The sequence below is a fragment of the Bombus affinis genome, chromosome 6 (assembly GCF_024516045.1).
Source record: "Bombus affinis isolate iyBomAffi1 chromosome 6, iyBomAffi1.2, whole genome shotgun sequence".
Lineage (NCBI taxonomy): Eukaryota > Metazoa > Arthropoda > Insecta > Hymenoptera > Apidae > Bombus > Bombus affinis.
In genome coordinates this window covers 2348369-2367500 of record NC_066349.1, presented here as the reverse complement: position 1 = coordinate 2367500, position 19132 = coordinate 2348369, and the positions used below count along the sequence as shown (strand labels likewise).

At 37.9% G+C, this 19132-nt stretch overlaps 5 protein-coding genes across 13 annotated transcripts in view; 2 read left to right on the top strand and 3 right to left on the bottom strand.

The window, feature by feature from the left end:
* Positions 1-19132, bottom strand: part of LOC126917105 (mucin-4-like) — an 89937-nt gene that overhangs the window by 25956 nt on the left and 44849 nt on the right. The gene's annotated exons all lie outside the window — the stretch shown is intronic.
* LOC126917129 (uncharacterized protein F21D5.5) lies at positions 20-3019 on the bottom strand. 2 transcript variants are annotated; one of them, XM_050723673.1, is made up of 10 exons: positions 2878-2983; positions 2715-2748; positions 2280-2421; positions 1682-2190; positions 1380-1625; positions 1240-1308; positions 902-1171; positions 545-826; positions 407-468; positions 20-350 (listed from the first exon to the last, which is right to left on the bottom strand). In XM_050723673.1, exons 1-10 carry the CDS (start codon positions 2901-2903, stop codon positions 227-229), a joined length of 1764 nt encoding a protein of 587 aa, XP_050579630.1. In that variant the 5' UTR covers positions 2904-2983; the 3' UTR covers positions 20-226. The 2 variants fall into 2 exon arrangements, with proteins under 2 accessions (XP_050579630.1, XP_050579631.1); XM_050723674.1 differs by lacking the exon at positions 2715-2748 and having other exon boundaries at positions 2878-3019.
* LOC126917130 (tRNA (uracil-5-)-methyltransferase homolog A) lies at positions 2858-5254 on the top strand. The gene is made up of 8 exons (XM_050723675.1): positions 2858-3151; positions 3337-3495; positions 3554-3749; positions 3829-3956; positions 4023-4273; positions 4351-4585; positions 4653-4845; positions 4918-5254. Exons 1-8 carry the CDS (start codon positions 2858-2860, stop codon positions 5172-5174), a joined length of 1713 nt encoding a protein of 570 aa, XP_050579632.1. The 3' UTR covers positions 5175-5254.
* LOC126917159 (uncharacterized) lies at positions 5418-17401 on the bottom strand. Of its 3 annotated transcripts, none has more exons than XM_050723745.1 (3): positions 16820-17401; positions 5951-6166; positions 5418-5866 (listed from the first exon to the last, which is right to left on the bottom strand). In XM_050723745.1, the coding sequence occupies exons 1-3, from the start codon at positions 16961-16963 to the stop codon at positions 5780-5782; spliced, it is 447 nt and encodes a 148-aa protein (XP_050579702.1). In that variant the 5' UTR covers positions 16964-17401; the 3' UTR covers positions 5418-5779. The 3 variants fall into 3 exon arrangements, with proteins under 3 accessions (XP_050579702.1, XP_050579704.1, XP_050579703.1); XM_050723747.1 differs by having other exon boundaries at positions 5993-6166; positions 16820-17399; XM_050723746.1 differs by having other exon boundaries at positions 5987-6166; positions 16820-17398.
* LOC126917162 (prohormone-1) overlaps positions 10913-19132 on the top strand; it is a 26052-nt gene continuing 17832 nt past the window's right edge. Inside the window, exon 1 of the mRNA XM_050723754.1 lies at positions 10913-11041. The gene's annotated coding sequence lies outside the window, so the exon portion shown is untranslated. The remainder of the gene's footprint in view (positions 11042-19132) is intronic.

The following is a 19132-nucleotide window of genomic DNA, read 5'->3' as shown; positions in this document are numbered from 1 at the left end:
AAAACAATATACAAGTGGATAAATATAAAAAAAGAAGCTGTTTTATTAAAAATTATGAGCAAATACAGCTAATAATTTAAAATTTTTGACATCAAGTTATACAAACAAATTCGATATGTCTACTTATAAAATAATAATACAATACTTTATTCTATTTTACTAGAGACTAATAATTACAACACGTGCATTAATTAAATTAATTTGTACTTTGTAAACAAAATTTCATTTATCTTTCAAGCAAATACATTTCATAAAACTGACGATCTTCTTCTTTTTGAAATTTTGGAACGAAGTTTACATGAACAATTTCTGTAAAGCCTTCCTCTAAACTTGGTTGCTGATAAGATTTCCTAAAAATATTTCAATACGATAAGCTTTGTATAGATTTAGTTTTGATTTTACTTACACATAAGAATTAATAATCAGGTCGTTAACTTTAACGTGACTAGGATCGGTTAATTCCCGAAACTGAAATAAAGTATTCAGTATAGTATTTACATTTATATTGTAAATTTCGTTTTATCATTCCAAATTGGACTATTACCTTATTGTTATGTTTTGCATGGTCAATACTTGTTAACATAACGAAGCATCTTACGGGTATGTTATATTTTTTCGCTATTTCGATATATCTCTGCCTTGACACGCAATCAGGATTAGTATTATCTATAACTACGCTATCTTTTTCGTTTATGTGTTTTTCCATTATAGTAATACATTTCTGCCAACTTCCCAGAGTATCTCTATTAACATATCCATAATGTTTTAAATAATTTCTTGCAAAATGTGATTTCCCAGAACCAGGACAACCAACCATTAGAATAATCTAAACATATAAATTATATATAAGAATTACATGTTTAAGGATTACTTTCAAACAATGTTTAGTAAAAATTATTACTTCTTGACTGCTTGAAGTTATATTGCTTCCCGAGCATATCTCTCCATCCGGTAAATTTTTTGGATCAAATGTAGGCAATTCAAAATGGGCCTGTTTATGACCGAGAAAATGTTCCTCTGGCGTATAAAATTTTAAACCCAAATTAAGTGCTAGCAATCGGTCAACTGACGAATGATCTTTCTTTTTTCCGGGAGCCCAATTTTTTGGGCGTCCGGCTGCATCTCCAACGTAAAAGGAATTATCTTTATCAATTGATATAGAATCATTCTTCTGTAAAGAAATTATTTAAAATCAAAATTTCCATGGTAAGAATAACCGTTTTATAAAATAATCATTACCTCCTCCAGTTTTTGCCACATTCCAATTGCTGGTTTTCTATAGATGTTATTTCCAGTAGCTATAAATATCTGCAAATGAATTTGTGAATTACATATAAGATTATTCTACTTATTGTAAATTTATAGAAAAAGAAGTATACCTGTATTGGAACCCTAATTTTTTGTATTATATTTTTAAGTTTATTCTTGAAAAATTTTGGATTTAACTTTCCAGATCCAATAGATCCTTGATTAGTGAAAATTACTATTTTATAGCCATCATTATGAAGTTTGTGTAATTTTTTTGGCACATCAGGATATATAAGTTGCCAATCATCATAATCCTTTGGAAATACTAAACCAGATTTTGTTTTTATTAAGGTTCCATCCATATCATATGCTGCTATCTAAAAATGAGAAGATTTAATCCATTCTTAAAAATGTCAATATTCCTTTAATTTACCTTTGAACGACTTTCCACACCCTGTGTTGTATATATTAATAATGCTCCACTTTCCTTACTTTCCCATGTGTCCTGTTCAGTATCTAAATCTATCATATTATCTACATCTTCAAGTTTATCAGAAATTACTTTATTTCTGTTTATAAATTTCAAAATATCAGGAGTATTTTTTATATGCTTCTTTTCTATTCGTGCTTCTTTTTCCTGAGTTTTGTAGTCTTCATTTTGAATATTATCATCCTCAACTTTAACTATTTTATAAGAATTTTCTTCATTTTCATTACATATCTCTATGCCCCTATTTCTTTTCTTTGGTAAAGTAGTTTTAAAAGGTGGAGGATTAAATTCAATTTGATAAATATGCTTTCCATATAAGATTTCTAAATTATCATCATGATCGCCTATAAATTTAACATCTTTACGTGTTTTAAAGCCATTAAAACCACAGGGCCTAAGTCCAATTTGTTGAATAAAAACTTTGTGCTCCTCATAGTCTGCATATAATTGTACTAGAAAAAATGATACACAATGCACATTATAGATAAAGTATGAATCAAAATAATTGATAATTGCATAGAGCAAGGTGTGAAATTATAACCTTGTTGTCTAGAGCATTTTGTATCAGTAATATTTGTCTCTTCAGAACGACCCAATATAATTGATTTTTTATGTGGTAAATACACTGTCTTTAGTGTTTTATCATTGCTTTTCAAATAACAACTTTGAGCTTGCTGATTCATCTAGGCACAAAAAAATAACACTTTTAAGGTAGCGGCATGAAAATGATTGATAAGCAAAATAAACATTCAATAAAAGTCTGATATTTGATTTTTTAGTATCTAATATCTTTTAACTGATAATAGGTCTATTAAGAATATCTTTATAGATATAAATAGTTGAAATAAAGTAATATAAATGTTTTATATTCATTCATTTATTCTTTTACGATATCAATCTAGAATGTTTTCTTATCCAAATCAAAGCCAATGGACATAATAATTTATATTGATCTCAGGTTAAGTGCGAACATAACCTGATATAACAAATGGAGTACACGAGTATCAAGGTTGGAAGAAAATAAGTGGCTAGATTAAATGTTTACATTTATTAGTAAAAATTGATATGTTCACTGAATCAATCACGTAAAATACAATTGAACAAAAGTTTTAAAAAAATATGACTTCAAACGAACCTACCGAAGTAGAAAAGAATCCTTACGCATACCTCGAAAGAGCTGATTTTACGTCAGAAAAGTATAAAATTGAGGTACACGGGTTACCAAAATATTATGGAATTGGTGAATTTAAAAAACTTTTAAATGAGAAGCTAGAGTTGCAGTCATGTAAAATAAAGCCACCAAAACGGAGCAGTGGATGGCTTTATGTATCTTTTAGAAACGAGGAGAATCGTCGGAAAGCTATAGAAATATTAAATGGAATTTTATGGAAAAATTGTACGCTTAGTGCTCAGGTATTTTAATTTAGTGTTATATTATTTTACATATCTTCCTCTTAATCTATATGCAAAACATTTCTTATATATCGCAGTTCTTATTAAATTGAATGTAAATTATATCATGAAGATTTTACCAAATCTTGATACTTAGTATCATTATATGCATATGTAGATAAAGTATTTTTATCTATTAAAAATAGATTGCAAAACCTGCACCAGATCCATTTGTAAAAAGGAGACTAGAAGAAGAAACTACAAAGAAGCGTTTAAAATTAGATAAAGATGATCAAAATATATCCATAGAAGATAAAGTTAAATTAACTACGATTCCCCTTTGGGAAATGCCTTATCCAAGTCAAGTAAGACAATACAAGATAAAATGTATATAATAGAAACTTGAGAATAATGTGCTTTTAGTTGGAACTGAAACAAAAAGAAATGAGTTTGATTCTATCAACTATTTGTAAACAAATGTTAAAAGAAAGTAAGGGTGATCTTTTAGAATGGTTAAATCATCAAAAAACTAAATATCATGGATTGCCTTGTGAATTGCTTCCCATTTTGAGTACAGATACAATCACAGAGTATAGGAATAAATGTGAATTTACAGTTGGTAATTCCATATATGAAATTTATTTATCCTTCTGATAGATTATGATAAATATATCATGTTTAATATCGATTTAATTCAGGTAAAAGCGAAAAAGAAAATGAAGTTGTAATAGGATTCAGATTATCTAGTTACGCATCTGGTTCCACGGCAGTGGGACCTATTGATAATCTTTGTCACATTCCTAACACAATGAAAGTTGTAGTTAAGGTAAGTTGCTTAGGTTTCTTCCAATTTGAGTTCTAAGATTTGTTTTTTGTATTGAGAGTATTTTAGGTGCTTGAAGAGTTCATAAAAAATACTGAATTAAAGCCTTTCGATCCAGTTGATCATAGTGGGTATTGGAGACAAGTTACTGTTAGAAGCACTCTTTGCAACGATTTGATGGTAATAGTGGGAATGCATCCACAAGATTTAAGCTCAGAAAAATTAGGGGAATTACAATTGCAACTCAAAACTTTCTTTGAAACCGGAAATGGCGTACAAGCACGAGTAACATCGTTATATCTTCAAATAATGAAACTAAAGTATAATAATTGGCAGAGTGTTCAATAGCTAACTAAGTTTCGTTCGCTTAATTAAGTTGCTTTTTATTTCTAATTAGAAGCGTCGACGGAAAAAGTGAAAACAATTTTTATCACATTAGCGGCACGAAATACATAGAGGAAATGTTGTTGGGTATGAAATTTCGTATATCTCCTCAAGCGTTCTTTCAAGTGAACACGTTAGGCGCTGAAGTATTGTACAAAGCAGCGATTGATTTGGCAAAACCGACCGTGGATACTGCGCTTCTGGATATCTGTTGTGGTACCGGAACGATAGGCCTTGCATTTTCAAAGGTATCGAAAATAATCAATAATTAAATAAAACATCATATGGACAAGAAATAGACAGAAACGATTTTAGTATTGTGGCGAGGTGTTTGGAATAGAAATGATAGAGGATGCTATCAAAGACGCGAAGGAAAACGTTGTCGCGAACGAAGTATCAAACTGCGAATTTTTTGTTGGTAAAGCCGAAGATGTTTTGTCCCCTGTAATTCGAAGAACCACTAAGCCCGATATTATCGCTGTCGTGGACCCACCGCGAGCCGGACTTCGTAAGACATCGTTAACGTGATCTTTGTTAACTTTGACGAAAATATGTATAAGTATAAACATGTTTATTCCAGATCAAAGAGCGTTATTGACTATGCGCAAGGCGAAAAAGTTATCAAGATTAATATATATATCTTGTGATCCTCGAGCAGCTGCGAAAAATTTAGTGGATCTAGCTAGACCCGTCTCAAAGCAATACACCGGTGAACCTATGGTGCCGATAAAAGCTGTTGCTGTGGATATGTTTCCATATACCAAACATTGTGAATTAGTTCTATGTTTGGAAAGATTATCCACAGCCATGAAAGCACGTGATTGTACGGAGCGATAATTGACGATACTTGCATATTTCGTTCTTGTAACGTTTCTTTTTTAATAAATGATACGAATAAAAGTATCGCCTCTCGTGTACGGCTTGTAATCTTATTAATTATTCCTCCTATTGAAATAGACTTACCTTCTAGGCGAATTATTCAGGGGATCAGGATACGATGGGTAATGTTAGGGCATATGTCATGCATGAATAAGGGATTGCTTAAATTTTGAAGCAGTCGAGTGAATACGGTTCATCCAGTTTGATGCACTTTAAGTAGATACGTTTAATCGATACTTGTATGTCGAACGCTTTATAAACCAGAATGATATATATAAGCTGACACACTGTTTAATACAACTGTTGCTTTCACTGTGATTAATAACGGATAAGAGAAAGGAACAGCATCGAAGAGGTAGACAAATAGATTCGATAATTCGCAGGCTGACAAGTGGTAAGTCCGATTCATAAGAAAAGACAGAATCATTTTTGGACTTAGGGTATAGTTTGACCTGAGTTTGTGTTTTATTTGTTTCTCTTTTGATCGGGAAAAGCATGCGAGGAATCTCGTGGTCGAATCGGGTTTCGAAGTCGCGGTGTAGACTGGTTACGTTGGTTCATTATCACTTTCTCTTGAAGCATGTTACAGCGTTGAAGTAACAACGCCAGTAAACCCGTCCTTTGGCCTGTCCGCGCCGTTGAAGGTCCATCTGTATAACAAATGAAAATTGATTTCGAAAAATTCACTTTTGCATAAAGAGCGTAGCTTTCTGAACGAATTTGTTAGAGAGTACATGCAAAGAAGTATGTAAGACAAGTTGTAATGCGACCTTCACCGTTTGCTCGTCCGTTGAAGGAATTTTTTGCGAATTTCCCACCGGCAGGTGAGGCCCCGATGGCCCCGGCAACGTTCTGCCTCCGAGTTCTCCTCTGTTCTGGTTGTCCACCACTTTTTGCAACGCGACCATCAATTGATCGAACAAAAGAGCCGCCCTCTTTGGCACTACCACCTGGAAAAGAAAGTTTGATTCGATCAAGGGATGGATCGGTGTGATAATAACGCTTACCACGACTTGCGGTATTCACTAGTATGGTAATTACACGTGCGTAGGATTTACGCGATAATTAATTGAATGGTATCAAGCGGCGTGGACTGTAATACACGGACACAAGGTGGTTCTGTTGTTATCCTGCTCGTTTTCATCGATCTTTCGCGTCCCTTACTCCTGATATTTAATGTTTACGCCAATTAAAATTAATTAGACCGGAGGATAATTGCCGTGGAGTTTTAACGCTGAATCACGCCACCTGACGTGAATCTCCTGCTCATTTTCTTTCACATTTCTCGCTTCACGTTTCTGGGATAAAGTCCAACCAGGGTGAAAATAGGATCTAGGAAATTCTCTTCCATCTTCCGCTAATTTTAACCGTTGCCGATCTCTATTCTGCCATATTAATAATTCCGTTTCGCACGAATTCGACTTGTTAGTATTTTTATCAATCGTAAAGTTTCCGAGAAATAGCAGAAAGGCAGGAGTTTACTTTAGATAAACGGAGGAAAACCCACGTAGTTTTCGTTCGAACAACTTTCTTGCGACATCAGTCGATGAATATCTGTTTCTTCGCGACAAATTATCTTCTCCAACGGAAACGAACAGTATCGATAGCCCATCTCTTTGTATTTTCCATTTGTAATCTGTAAGCTTGTCAACTTCTCGATTACTTTGACGAACTAACAATAAGAAAGGCGAATTTATAACACGTTACATACAGTTTTGTTAGAGATTAATCTTTCTTTAACTCGACAATTGGCAGAAATCAATGTTTCTTTGACGTAAAATATAAATCTTAAGACGATCGCGAGATTATACAATATATCCTACAGTTTGATAGCAATAATTGTTTCATTTCGAGAAAATTAATGGAAAATAAGGTCCTCGGTTTTCGAGGACACGGAATATACATATTTGAAGGATTTAACGAGCCAAAGGATTCCACTCGATTATCTCGTCGTTGCTCGAAGCTTTCCGAAAGTTGGCAACTCGATGCGGATCTAATTATCGCCTTCATTACACGTTTCAAATTAGTTAGCCAATTTGCTCGACTATTATATCATTTGGGTTCCTCTTCGACCAAGGCAAGTTACATCTTACCGAAGCGTATCGGAGAGAGCAACGAACGTTCACATTTCATCCTAGTAATCGGGTGTATCGTAAAGTAATCGTATATCCATAATATAGAGATAAAATTGACCGTGATACGATTAAACGGATCTAATGGATTTAATTCACAATAATATAAAATAAAATAAAAGATAACGCAATTAGCTGGGTCAGGATATGTTCAATTTCCTGTGACCATGGAAACCGGTGACCGGCAAAATTTTTATTTCCCTCGGAAAAGTAAGCCGACGTGCATGTAACGTACATACGCCGAGGTAAATAAACGCGGTTCTTTCTTGCTATTATACGACCCGAGCGATTTCCCACAGGATTCTCAATCGGCTTTTATTTACTCGTGACGTATCATAAAAATCGCGACAACTGAAATTCGACAAATAGTCGCGCAAACGGATGACTGATCTGTAACACCAGCGGAAACATAAAAACAACTGGTTTGCAGATATGCCAAGCGATTTTTCTTCCCGCGAATTCTTCCTTACTCGTTCCAAGAAAGCTCTCTTACCTATTTCTCTTTTGATTCCCAGCAAACGAACTGTCAACTATACCGGTTGATTTCCCCTCCGTCATTCCGTTGAAAAGAAAACAATTTACTAGCAATGTTTTATTATGCCCTTGCTAAATAGAAAGAAAGTGGTATTCGTGAATGAACTGTAAGAAAAGGTCGGTTCAAGTTTTGTTCTCAGATGGTTAGCTCGAAGCGACGCAGGGCAAAAGCGAAGAACGAAAATGTCGCCGATGACAGTAACACGCGAACAGCTGGAAGAAAGTCAAAAGTAATTAAAATTCTCTGCCACCAATCGACAACAGCGTACAGAAACTTGCACGTAATCGAAAAAGAAGCATCGAGTAAAGGCGTCTTTATCCTACGGCCGTCCCACTGGTATTAGAAACAATCGAAGAAGAAATATCTCTTCCTTCTGTCGAACACGCTGACATTAGCAAATCCGATAAGAACTTATTGATGGGCTTACTCGAAACCTTTTCGTAGATTTACTCTCAAGCAAACAATGCTTTATCCAACATACTGTCGCGTACAAGTACGCAAGTGGACATTTTATATAAACTATACGCGAATACACGTATGAATTAATGGCAAATTAATGCTCGGATATAAAATATGAATTATCTATTTTAATTCTTCTTCTTATTATTTATTTATTTAATTACGAACAGCTGGCACCCTTCGATACAATAAAGAAATACGATAACATAAAACGAACAGATAATTGCGATTAGTAATAAAGATAGGTTTTAACATTTTTCAGCATTTCTAGTACTTTTAACACTTTTCTTAAATGCAGGAAGCGATTCGCGAAAGAAGTCTAATCGGTGGCCAAGAAAATTACCACGTTTGCAAACGCGATTAATGCAACTATTGGAAACGTAATTGATTTTGCATAGGGATGTGTGAAAAACTGGGCATCTCCTAAGAAACATATTTATATTTAGGTAAATACGCGATCTAACAATTCTTTTATTGCGTATAACTTTTAAAAGTAAATTTTATTATCCTACGTGTCATGTCTGTTGAAGTATAAAATTGCCCCGAGTCTGTGTTTTTCCAGCTAAAGTACGTTGTATTAAAAACAGCAATTATCCATGTATTTTTGAGCGGCAATGAAGGTTTACAAAGTCTGAAAAAAAAAAAAAACGTTAACAGATACGTATTTACCGGAGAAATCGAGGCTGCAGTGCAGAGCGTAAAAACATATCGAACGACTTTAATCGCGCAACTTTCGATTCTGTAAACGATTTTCAATAACCTTCGAATGTCCTCGTACGTAGTTGAGCGGCGGTGTCATTTTATTGGTAAAAGTCTATCGAATATGGAGGAATTTACTTGAAATAAATTTATCGAACTTTGATTTATCGAGTAATGAAAGATGATCCCGATGGAACTTGAACAAAATTAAACCTCTCTCGTCGATGCCGAAACCACTGCTCACCGCTGAAATTTTCTCGTCTCTTAAATAATTCCTTTTAATTGGAACGCATCGATGTCCCAGCCGTAACACAAATTTCATTGTGCAAGGTGGAAGCGAATCGATTACATTTCATTCGAGTTTCTCTTAGTAAATATATTGAAATTCTTTGAACTTTTAGAAATATCTCTCTCTTTCTACAATAAATCAAGGAAGGAATAAATTGTCAAAGTAACAAGTTATTTTATCTCGAATACACACCGATGAATTCATTTACTAGTACGCGTTCCATCACTCGTTCTTTGATCAGATTGTGTAATATATTATGTACAACTTATCGTATTAGTGACGTGTTATGCACGCGTCATCCATTCGTGGATCCACTTTCGAATGCCACGAAACGTCAAAATTAAAATTGCCACAGTTAGTGGAAAATTTCGAGAAGTACGCGTTAACGCGAAGACAAATGTTCTTTCGCGCGCGTGTAATGTATCGTAACATGTGGCGCACGAGCATATCGCATCTTTGAAAAACAGATAAACGAGCAACATTTTATCCATCTTGTCCGGTCTTTTTTACTTTAACACGATGAGCGAACTGTGTCACGTGCCAAAAGAAAAGAGCTTAGTCACGATACAAAGAGCAAAGTGGATTCTATCTTCAGGATTATGTAAGGAACATCTTCGTAAAATGGGACAAAAAACCGATAGAGCTTGATTTGTTTTTTATAGCGATCGAAGGAAAGGACACTTTGTAGAATCTGTTGGCAAATGACACACGTGTTAGGATTACGAGTTGGACAACAAAGAGGATAGTTAATAACCATTGACTACAAAAGGCCGAGATGATCCTTGATGCGTTATTAGAATATAGCAGAGAGCTGCTTGTTACTCGCGCGATCGCTCGATCGTTGCTGAAAAATTTAATTAAAATCGATGCTCCTAACGTGACTTGAAAGCTCTATCTATCAAATATCGTGAGCTTTGTTCTTAGCGCGATCAAGCGCGATAACGCGTCGTCCGATTATTGTATCATTGTCGGCCCTTATCGCTAATTTAATCACAAATGCGTGGACATCGAAGCTTTGTCGCTTATCGATAATTAAATTCCGAATGGGCGCCGATACGATGCGATACGATCGACAAACACACCGAACAGAGCCAACCGAAACCGGATGTTCCAACGTTCTAACGGATCGTTTACAGAAAATTTTCTAGTTTTGTTCTACGCCGAACATCGATCGTTAGAGATTCGATTCGTCGCGTTCCTTTCACCCATTGACTTTCAATGACCAATTTTTTATGGCGTTTAAGACCTCCGGAGTTAATACTCTTCCAGCGGACCGTTGTTCCGTTTTCTTTTTACTTTCGTCGGACAGAAGAACTATTTTCGCGCGATAAAGCTCGTCTACCTACGAACACAAATCGTAGTCACCGAGGCAATTGCAAAACGCAAGCTATCATTACGTGGGCATTCGTCACGCCAAAATGAGTATAATTGTTGACGGCATAGCGGCCGCCAAAGTCATCTATTTAGTTGTTTCAATGCCGACAGGCCAAGTATCGTAATCGTTTTACCGGCTCGCGTATCGTCGAACAATATTCGCGTGTTAAACACTATTTCCAGCCAATTTCTTTATCGCTAATTTTAGTAACCGACGAACATTGCACGGAGGGCAACACAGCCGGATGGACGTCGCGCGGACAAAGACGGACAAATTAATCGATTTATTTCGAGTTGGAGAGAGTTGGCGCTGTTCTGCGTAAATGCGTGCATACACGTACGTACGTGCGATCCAAATAAATTTGTTGTTCGTTTTAAATAGATATGGAAATGGCTAATGAAACACGTAGTCGTTCGATCGCGATGCGTTGGCGGCCACTGCAGGAAAAAGAAAAAAGAAGAAACAAAAGGAGAAGAAAAAAAAGAGCGTTTTTATATATATGAGAACAATTCTTCCTTACGGAAAATCTTGTACGTATAGAGCTTCGTATATTTTTGTACGTTCAACAGTCGACAGTATAAATCTAGAAATAACGTGGGCGACGTATCTTCGTTTAATTAAGCATATCATTCAAGTTTATTTTTTCCTATTCGGCGGACGAAACCGAGCGACGCCTAATCGTAAGTATCGCGATAAACTAGTTGATTAGATGTTGGGTCGCTAGGTTGCCGGAAAATCGAGGGGAATTTTCACGGCAAGGGAAATTGAATGGGTCAAGGAACGGGAAAAATAGTTTCAGTTATCGTTCCAGGAAAAAATAACCGCGGGAATGAAGTTTTAATGATGCACAGCCCACGCGTTTATCTTTACCAGTATTTTCTTTCTTCGAAATTTTCCAAACGTTGCTAGAGAGTTTCCTTGAGAAGAAGAAAAAACGGCCATTTGACGATTATTGCTGAGTCTGTTACTTCGCTCGATTATACTCTTAGAAAACGAAAGCGTAGTTACATTATACTCGATCGAAATAGCTTTCTTAAAGCCTTCGTAAAAGTAACGTTGAATCCACTTTCGTTTTAAAAGTTGACTCGTCTCGTTGAAAACGCCGCTGCAACGAGTGTGACGAGCAACAATGACCACTGAGCGATTTACGATCAGCCTAACTCTCGAAACGTTGAATTATTTCGAATTTTACACACGCTGCTGCTTTCCTTTCAAAAAATGGATCGTATAATGGATTAACGTCGACGCTTTTACCAATATCGATGCAACACTTGCAACCAAAGAGAATTCATTCGTCGACAAATTCGAAAAGCCTGTCGATCTCTTCCGACATAACTTTCGCGCGAATCGGACCATGTGTTGCTTTCAATATCGTCACGTCCTCATACTCGTGCGATAACTCAGTCTATTTGAAATTTTAGCATCGACCGACGCACGCCACGGGACGCTATACGTATGCACCTGTACGACGCATCACGTCGCTCGAAACTTGCGTCGAGTGCAATTTCATTCGCGTTAACGTGCGCGGTTTCGAAGAAAGTTTCAACATTTTTCTTACGCCGGAACAAACAATCACTGTAAATCGTTGTTTTGCGAGCGCTTAAGGAGATCGCGACCGCCCAACCAGATGCTTCGTCGCATAAATACGCGTTAAAAAGCAGCCGCGAGATGCTGAAAATGAAGAAGAAAGAATGCGTGGGCGTATATCGGGGAAAATTTATGGTTCGAGATATTTGCTCCGTTCCGTGGAATCGAAGCGCATCGTTCGCGAAGGTACACGCGGAGTGCGCTCGCTATACACCGAAGGAACGTTTCTGCGTTTCGAAATTCGGGCTAACGAAGCAAACAAAAGTATTGGATTGACAACTAAGCGATTGCGGATTTTGTCACTACCACCTAATGACAAAGTCCGCAATCACTTAGTTGCCAGCCCAATAGTACGCTTTTAATAAAACGCATCTTATCCTCGGTGTTCTACTGTTTCTGCGCTCATCGACGTTGTCTTGTCGAAGGACGACGTTGCGACAAAAACTTACGTATCACGATAATTCCCGCATCCAGGTGTAAAGCAACAGATACGGTAGCTCACAAAAATATTCGAACACTTGTGGCAGAAAATTTAGACGATTATGCGCATTATCCATTATATAATTAATAAAAAAAAAATACCTAAAATTAAGATATCTACAGTATGAACAGTAATGTTAAACGTGGAAAATAGCCCGACTAATCGTGGTTTATGATTATGTTCCGTTTCTTCCAATAAATATCTTGTGACGTTTATGTACATTTTCAGATTCATCTCAAATTTGATCGATATCATCGCGATAGCCGCGTTTCGTTACAGCGTTGACGAGACCTCAAAATGTTCCCTATAATATGTATCATCTTCTGCGAAAATCTATCTTCCTGTAACCGTTTGAGAAAAAGAACATCTTAAGACGTTACTAGAGCGACGGCTGACAGTCGAGAAACGCATCGAAAGATAGAGAAAGCTTCATCTAATCTTGACAGTGAGAGAACGATCGTCTCCTGCCGCAAATAATTCGACGACACGGCGTTGAATCGATTTAACGATGATTAAAGTCACGTTGATGACACGTTTTTATTAGCCGGCACATAAAAGTTATTGCCGCGAAGTTGCCGATGGCGAAAAGATGAGCTCCGAGCACAACAACGAGACGCGCTTCTTTAGGCATCACGTAATCCAAACGAATTGCTTGACCGCGAAACTTCTCTCCTCTGCTTTGTACTTTGTCTCATTATTTTCTCGTATTTTATCGACAAACGATAGTAATAACGTTCAAAGCGTATCCTCCACATCAAGATGGAAACATTCTGGCAGATCGAAGACGAATAGTCTCGTAGAAGGATCGAAGAGATTGAAACACCGGAGTTTAAACGTGTCGAAGTTGCCGATTGAAACTTATTCAGATGACACGACTCAATGCGACATCCTTTCAGAGACTTTAACGCTGGAAATATCAACCAGTGTCTTAACTCGCCCCTTGACACTCTATATGAAAGATTAGAGCGAAATCCGAAATTTCTTTCTCTCACGGTACATCTGGTGAGAACAATAGGATTCGTATCAAATGGCAAACCTACGTTTTCTCGATCGATATTTAAGAAATTTAATCGACGGATCCGAGGAAAATTTGTCCTGGCGTTCAGTTGCTTCTAAGTATTGATTTCATCTGAACGAAACAGTGTGAATTTTGGCCTGCATCATATATCATAGGGTCGTAATCTTGTTAACTCCTTAACGAAGAAAAATAGGTGGGTGACCTTTGTCGCAAGAGATAGGAAAGGAGACAAACGGTGACAATCTCTACAACGTTGGGCGAATAAAATATTGCAAAAAGACATTAATACGACTCGATGTATATAAATATAATATGAATTACGATAATTCCTCTGACGTCATTCCTCGACAACACCAGCAGATATCTAAACCGTAGCTTTCAATCGGACGTGCAAGCATACGGATTTAATTGTGTCGTACAGCATAGACGAATAACATTAATGACATGGAAATGAGTTCGAGTAAATAATAAATATCGATAAGATAAATAAACGAAAGATGGAAGGGACAGCCAACTCGTCGTTGTCATTACATATATATATATGTATATATAATTGGCCAAAAAGGTCGTACAGGGTAATTATCGTACGTCGTGAAAAATGTGTCTACCTCGGGTCGAAAAGCTGATCGTTTGCGGGATTAACCAATAATTAATAGAAAGCAGCGTACGTGTAAGGTGACTAATTAGCGTAAAGTTAACGGGGCAGACTAGCGTTGCCTTATTTCGTCGGTGGAACGTAAATATGATTAATGCAGTTGGAAATAATTCATTAATTAAGTGGTTCAGCTTCGAGGCAGATGTCTGAATTAACGCGCATGGATTGCGACTAAACGAGCGAACGACAAGTCGAAGTTGTTCATTTCGAATTGAATCGGGAGACAGTTTCGATTTTACTCGAACGAGCTGTCTAGCGGAGGATTATTAATTGACGACGATTCGAAGAACGAGAACAATTTGCAAGAATAGCAGAACGAAAATTGCTACGCAAGAGGGATTAATCGAACGATTAATTAATCGGTAGAAAATCCGACCGATTAATAGTAAGTATTGTAATTGAATTCCGCGCGACCCGACGTCGCGTCGCTTCCATTTCGTTTTAATTTCATCGGTAATTGTATGGAAACTTTGAATAAGGGTCCATAGCGCATTTTGGTTGAAATTGTATTAACAGCAAAATACGATTCTATAATACTCGCCGATCGTTTTAGTACACGCAGGGTGCAGATATTTCTTCGAAAGACGATGTAACATCGAAAACAAGAAGCACGTTACGTGCTTGAAACTTATGGAACTGCGAACGTAATTTAAAAAGCACCTTATCGCAAAATTTTCTAAATTGAAATCGGTCGATCGCGTCGGAAGATCCTCAAATTCGTGCATTGTATCAATTAAACCTTTAATTGTAATTTGAAGTTTATCAACTTTTGACACGGGACCGAGATGATCTTTGTACGAGCTTTGTTATTCGTACTTTGTTAACTTTAAAAATGTCGATGGTCTCTACTTTTTGCAATGTTTTTTTTTTTTTTTTTTTGAAAAGAGAAAAATCGTATTCGAAGGTAAATTTTTACGTTGGTTAAACGTAGGTTGAAGATTTTCGGGAAACAACGCTCGAACGTACTAGTCAAAGAGGATTGCACGGTGCGTCGTACGTTCGAAACTTTCCTGTTTTATTGTTCGGCGTGTAAATCGATAAAAACATCGTCGCATCGACGTTGACGTAGATTTAAGATTAATCCGAAGAATCTTCAACTGTTGCGCTTTATTCGACGCGAAAGCTCGCAATGCAATCATACATTGACTTGGCCGATGAATATCAAGGTAAAAGGTATCAATGGTAAAAGGTAGACTAGTATGTTTGAAAGACGCGTACGATTGGTCGGCGAAAAGTGAAATATCATTGAATTTATTCAACGACAACGAGCTTCCGCGTTCAGCGCCACGGAACAAATAAAAATGAGAAAACGCTCGACACCGGTGACAGTAATATTCTCAGCTTACGCAAAAACCTCGTTTACCGCAAAACAAAGAAAGCTGCGAAAATGAATCTACCAAGTAATAAAGAAATTCGAGAAGAATGAAATTTCAGGCGGATGTCAGAAGAGATGAAAATTGTGGGAAGCGAACGACAGAAGAATTGGATATTCTATCGCACGATTACTAGATGGAACCTATATACTTTTCGTTTGGAATCGAAAGCAAAGGCGACTATATCGATCTCCCTTCTCGACGATCTATCCTTTGTATTTCCGATCACGAACTTTTCCAAGTTATTTCGTTTTTCGGAACATCGCTACAAAACAAATCGAACGATACACCAGCAAGTTTTATGTTTGTTGTCGAAGTTTCACTCTTTCTCCAGACATCTTCAGCTAAATGTGATTTTGTAGGAAACACGATGAATCGATGCTCTTCGAAGAAAACCACGTTATAGCTTTTTCAAAGACGTTTACGGTAAAATGAAAATTCGTAAAACGCAAACACAAAGATAAACAGAGATAGGGAGAAGGGAGAATCTAGCGGAAGAGCATGCGACTCTACTTGTTGATTGTGATTTAAAATCGCCCTCCGTTTACTTCCCTTGCGAAATCGACTGGAAGAGAATGAAAATTTACGACCGCCGCAAACAAATTTCTCTAATTTGCGGTAGCCGAGATGTTGCCGGTAAGGTTCGCTCGAATCAAACGGTGCAAAGACTGGAATGGTTATAGAATTCGATCGTCGCATCGAACATCGTTTGCAAAGCTACGCTACTATATCTTATGCAAATTGAAACGACGTAGGAATCCACGAGCGATCTAGACAGGACGATACTCGTAGCTAAAATATTAAGAAAAGTCGTCCGACTGTCCCTTCGACTACGATCTTGTACGTCCACTCCCATTTCGATGTAACTTTACCTTTCTTTTGACGTGACCATCGGTCAATCTACGAGTTCACGTAGCCACGTAGTGCTTTTTGTTACGATGAACTATGACGCAACAAAGGAACAAGCAAACAAGCTTCGTGAATGTTTCGAGTTACTCACCGGATACTCGTCGTATTTGGTCGAATAGTCGGGATAATCGAGATTCGTTGGCGCGTTCCTCTTGCTGAGAGCACGCTGGCCGATAGTACCACCGATTATGGGCACCATCGCCACTAACATCAATGGAATCACTCCGTTGCCCATTTATATTTGTATTTTGCTTCTTCGTTCGCCGAATGATCTCGCGGTTCTCGAGTAAAACTACAGCATCCGTGAGTACACCTTTTGCGAATCGATCGTTTCTTTGCTTGGATCGAAGGAAGCTTTCCCGCGATGGAACGATCTCACTCCAGATCTTGACCGAGATGCGATCGGAATTACGGTGATTCGAAACTCTTCTTTAATCAGCCTTATCTATTTATCTTAACGTTTCGAGCCAAGAAAAAGGACGAGCGCGGCGGCTTTCCGACTCGATTCGTTTGCAAGTTGAGAAGCAGCGTGCGACACCTCGAATTTCTGAACTGGCAAACGATACCAAACGATGCTTATCGACGATGTCCTGTACGTGGGTTATTGCAGAAAGACGAAGGATGTACTCGAGGACGCAATGTGACGCCTCGAGCGGCAACCGCTCTCCTATATACTTCGTACGCGTGCTCGATGTTACGCAGGCGCTGGAAATGTCCGTCCAATTCGGGAAACCGCGCGCGTTATCCTGCCATTCTGACGCACATTTTCTCCCGCACGAGGTTCGATCTTGCGAGCGCGAATGTCGGAAAAACATCGAAAATGATCGCCTTCCAGCGGATCGGAGCAACATTAGTAAATTCACGCCGATAGATGTATCTGGTTTAGCGAGCCTTGATACTACGGTACTTGTCGTGATAAATATGTCGCCCCAAACCCTCTCTCGATCTTCCTTATCATAACGAAGAAACGTAATGGCAAACTATATAATCGGCCGAGCATGCAGGTTGAGAATCATCGGCGAATCGGAAACTGGGCAAAAAGGTGGCGTGGAGTCGACGTACAAGTCGAGCATACTCGCAGGGATTGAAAATTGTACGTAACGAGTTTAGTTGAGTTGATTTCACGTATACGCGCCAACGCGCTACTTACTAAAAGTTGAGAAACGCGAACTCTCTTATAAATTCAGTCGCGTTTCAAAACTTGAGAACTTGTTGGAAAGATGCAGTTGGCAAATTCGCCGCGGTGCTATCCGACTTGTGGCCAGTCTCGTTAGGGAATAGATCGTGACTACAAAGTCAAGAATTGATCAGGGAATTGTAACTCTGGTTGGAAACTCCGAAAATTTCTCGCTGCAAATGGGATCTTAATCTTCGCCTTTGGCTTTTCGCTCGCTCTCTCACCGAGTTCCCTTCCTAATAACAGAGTTCGCGTCTCTTCGTCCTTTTATTCTCGATTAATCGGGCTGCTTCTCGGAAACCTCCGAGGTCTTTCCTCCGTTATACATCCTGTTTTCTCTTTAGTCTAGCGCTTAACGTAAAGTTATGGCAAGTTTGGACCCAGCGATCAAAAACATTCGTTCGTGTTCCTTTAACATAAGTAGACAACTTGTTCGTAAACTCATTTACACCGAAAGACCTTCTTCACGACGAACGCGAGCAAAGGGTTCACCGAATAGTCGCCACACGGCGAAAGAATGCTAACTAAATGTTTAACTAAAATTTTAAGAAAGAGAGGAAAGAACGAGCATTCGCAGCTTTACGCGTGATTACTCGAGCCTCGCATTTGTCTTCGACGATGTTCAACGCGAGCTGACTGCGTTACAACGAAAGGCGAGAAACGAGTGTCGCTGGAGTAGAATCGCAAATGCGACAGGTGGTTCGTGAGGAAGAATTGGACTCGTTCAATCAAGCGACTTTCGGTGTCACGTGCCGGCCACAATTAACGACTAATAACGTTGCGGTGAGGTACGTGACGGACGTGAAGTTACTTCAATTTCCTCGATGGATTTTATTCTCCTGCCGAATTTTTCTTCATCTTGCACAGTTTCTTTCGCGTTTTTCTGCCTCGCTCCTTCTCCTTTCGCGCCTTTATTAATTTCCTGCTTACGTTTCCTACATACCTTCTAAAGGTTTCTCTTTGTTTCAACTCGATTCAACAGGCTAACTGATAGACGAAAAGTGTTTTCATTATCATTGTCAATATGTTATTCATTATTAATGATCGCGCCAGTTTCGCGAAGCTAGAGCAAAGCAATCATCGTCGGAAGAGACAATCCGTCTTGGTTTTGCAAACAATCCAGCGCGAACTTCCTAGCGTTTTCTCGATTCTTCGTGCAATCGGCTTTGTCTAACGATCAAATTCAGGCAGACAACGCGACTCGACGCGACGGGGAATATCCTTTTT

Excerpts from the sequence above, each read along its gene's own strand:
- LOC126917130 (XM_050723675.1), top strand. The coding sequence starts at position 2,858 with ATGACTTCAAACGAACCTACCGAAGTAGAAAAGAATCCTTACGCATAC. Across the intron at positions 4,274-4,350 it reads CTTCAAATAATGAAACTAAA|AAGCGTCGACGGAAAAAGTG; the intron begins GTATAATAATTG and ends ATTTCTAATTAG. Across the intron at positions 4,846-4,917 it reads CCCACCGCGAGCCGGACTTC|ATCAAAGAGCGTTATTGACT; the intron begins GTAAGACATCGT and ends TGTTTATTCCAG.
- LOC126917129 (XM_050723673.1), bottom strand. The coding sequence starts at position 2,903 with ATGCGTAAGGATTCTTTTCTACTTCG. Across the intron at positions 1,172-1,239 it reads TGTGGCAAAAACTGGAGGAG|AAGAATGATTCTATATCAAT; the intron begins GTAATGATTATT and ends ATTTCTTTACAG. Across the intron at positions 351-406 it reads CTGATTATTAATTCTTATGT|GAAATCTTATCAGCAACCAA; the intron begins GTAAGTAAAATC and ends AAATATTTTTAG.
- LOC126917159 (XM_050723745.1), bottom strand. The coding sequence starts at position 16,963 with ATGGGCAACGGAGTGATTCCATTGATGTTAGTGGCGATGGTGCCCATA. Across the intron at positions 6,167-16,819 it reads CCAAATACGACGAGTATCCG|GTGGTAGTGCCAAAGAGGGC; the intron begins GTGAGTAACTCG and ends TTTCTTTTCCAG. Across the intron at positions 5,867-5,950 it reads TCTTACATACTTCTTTGCAT|ATGGACCTTCAACGGCGCGG; the intron begins GTACTCTCTAAC and ends TTTGTTATACAG.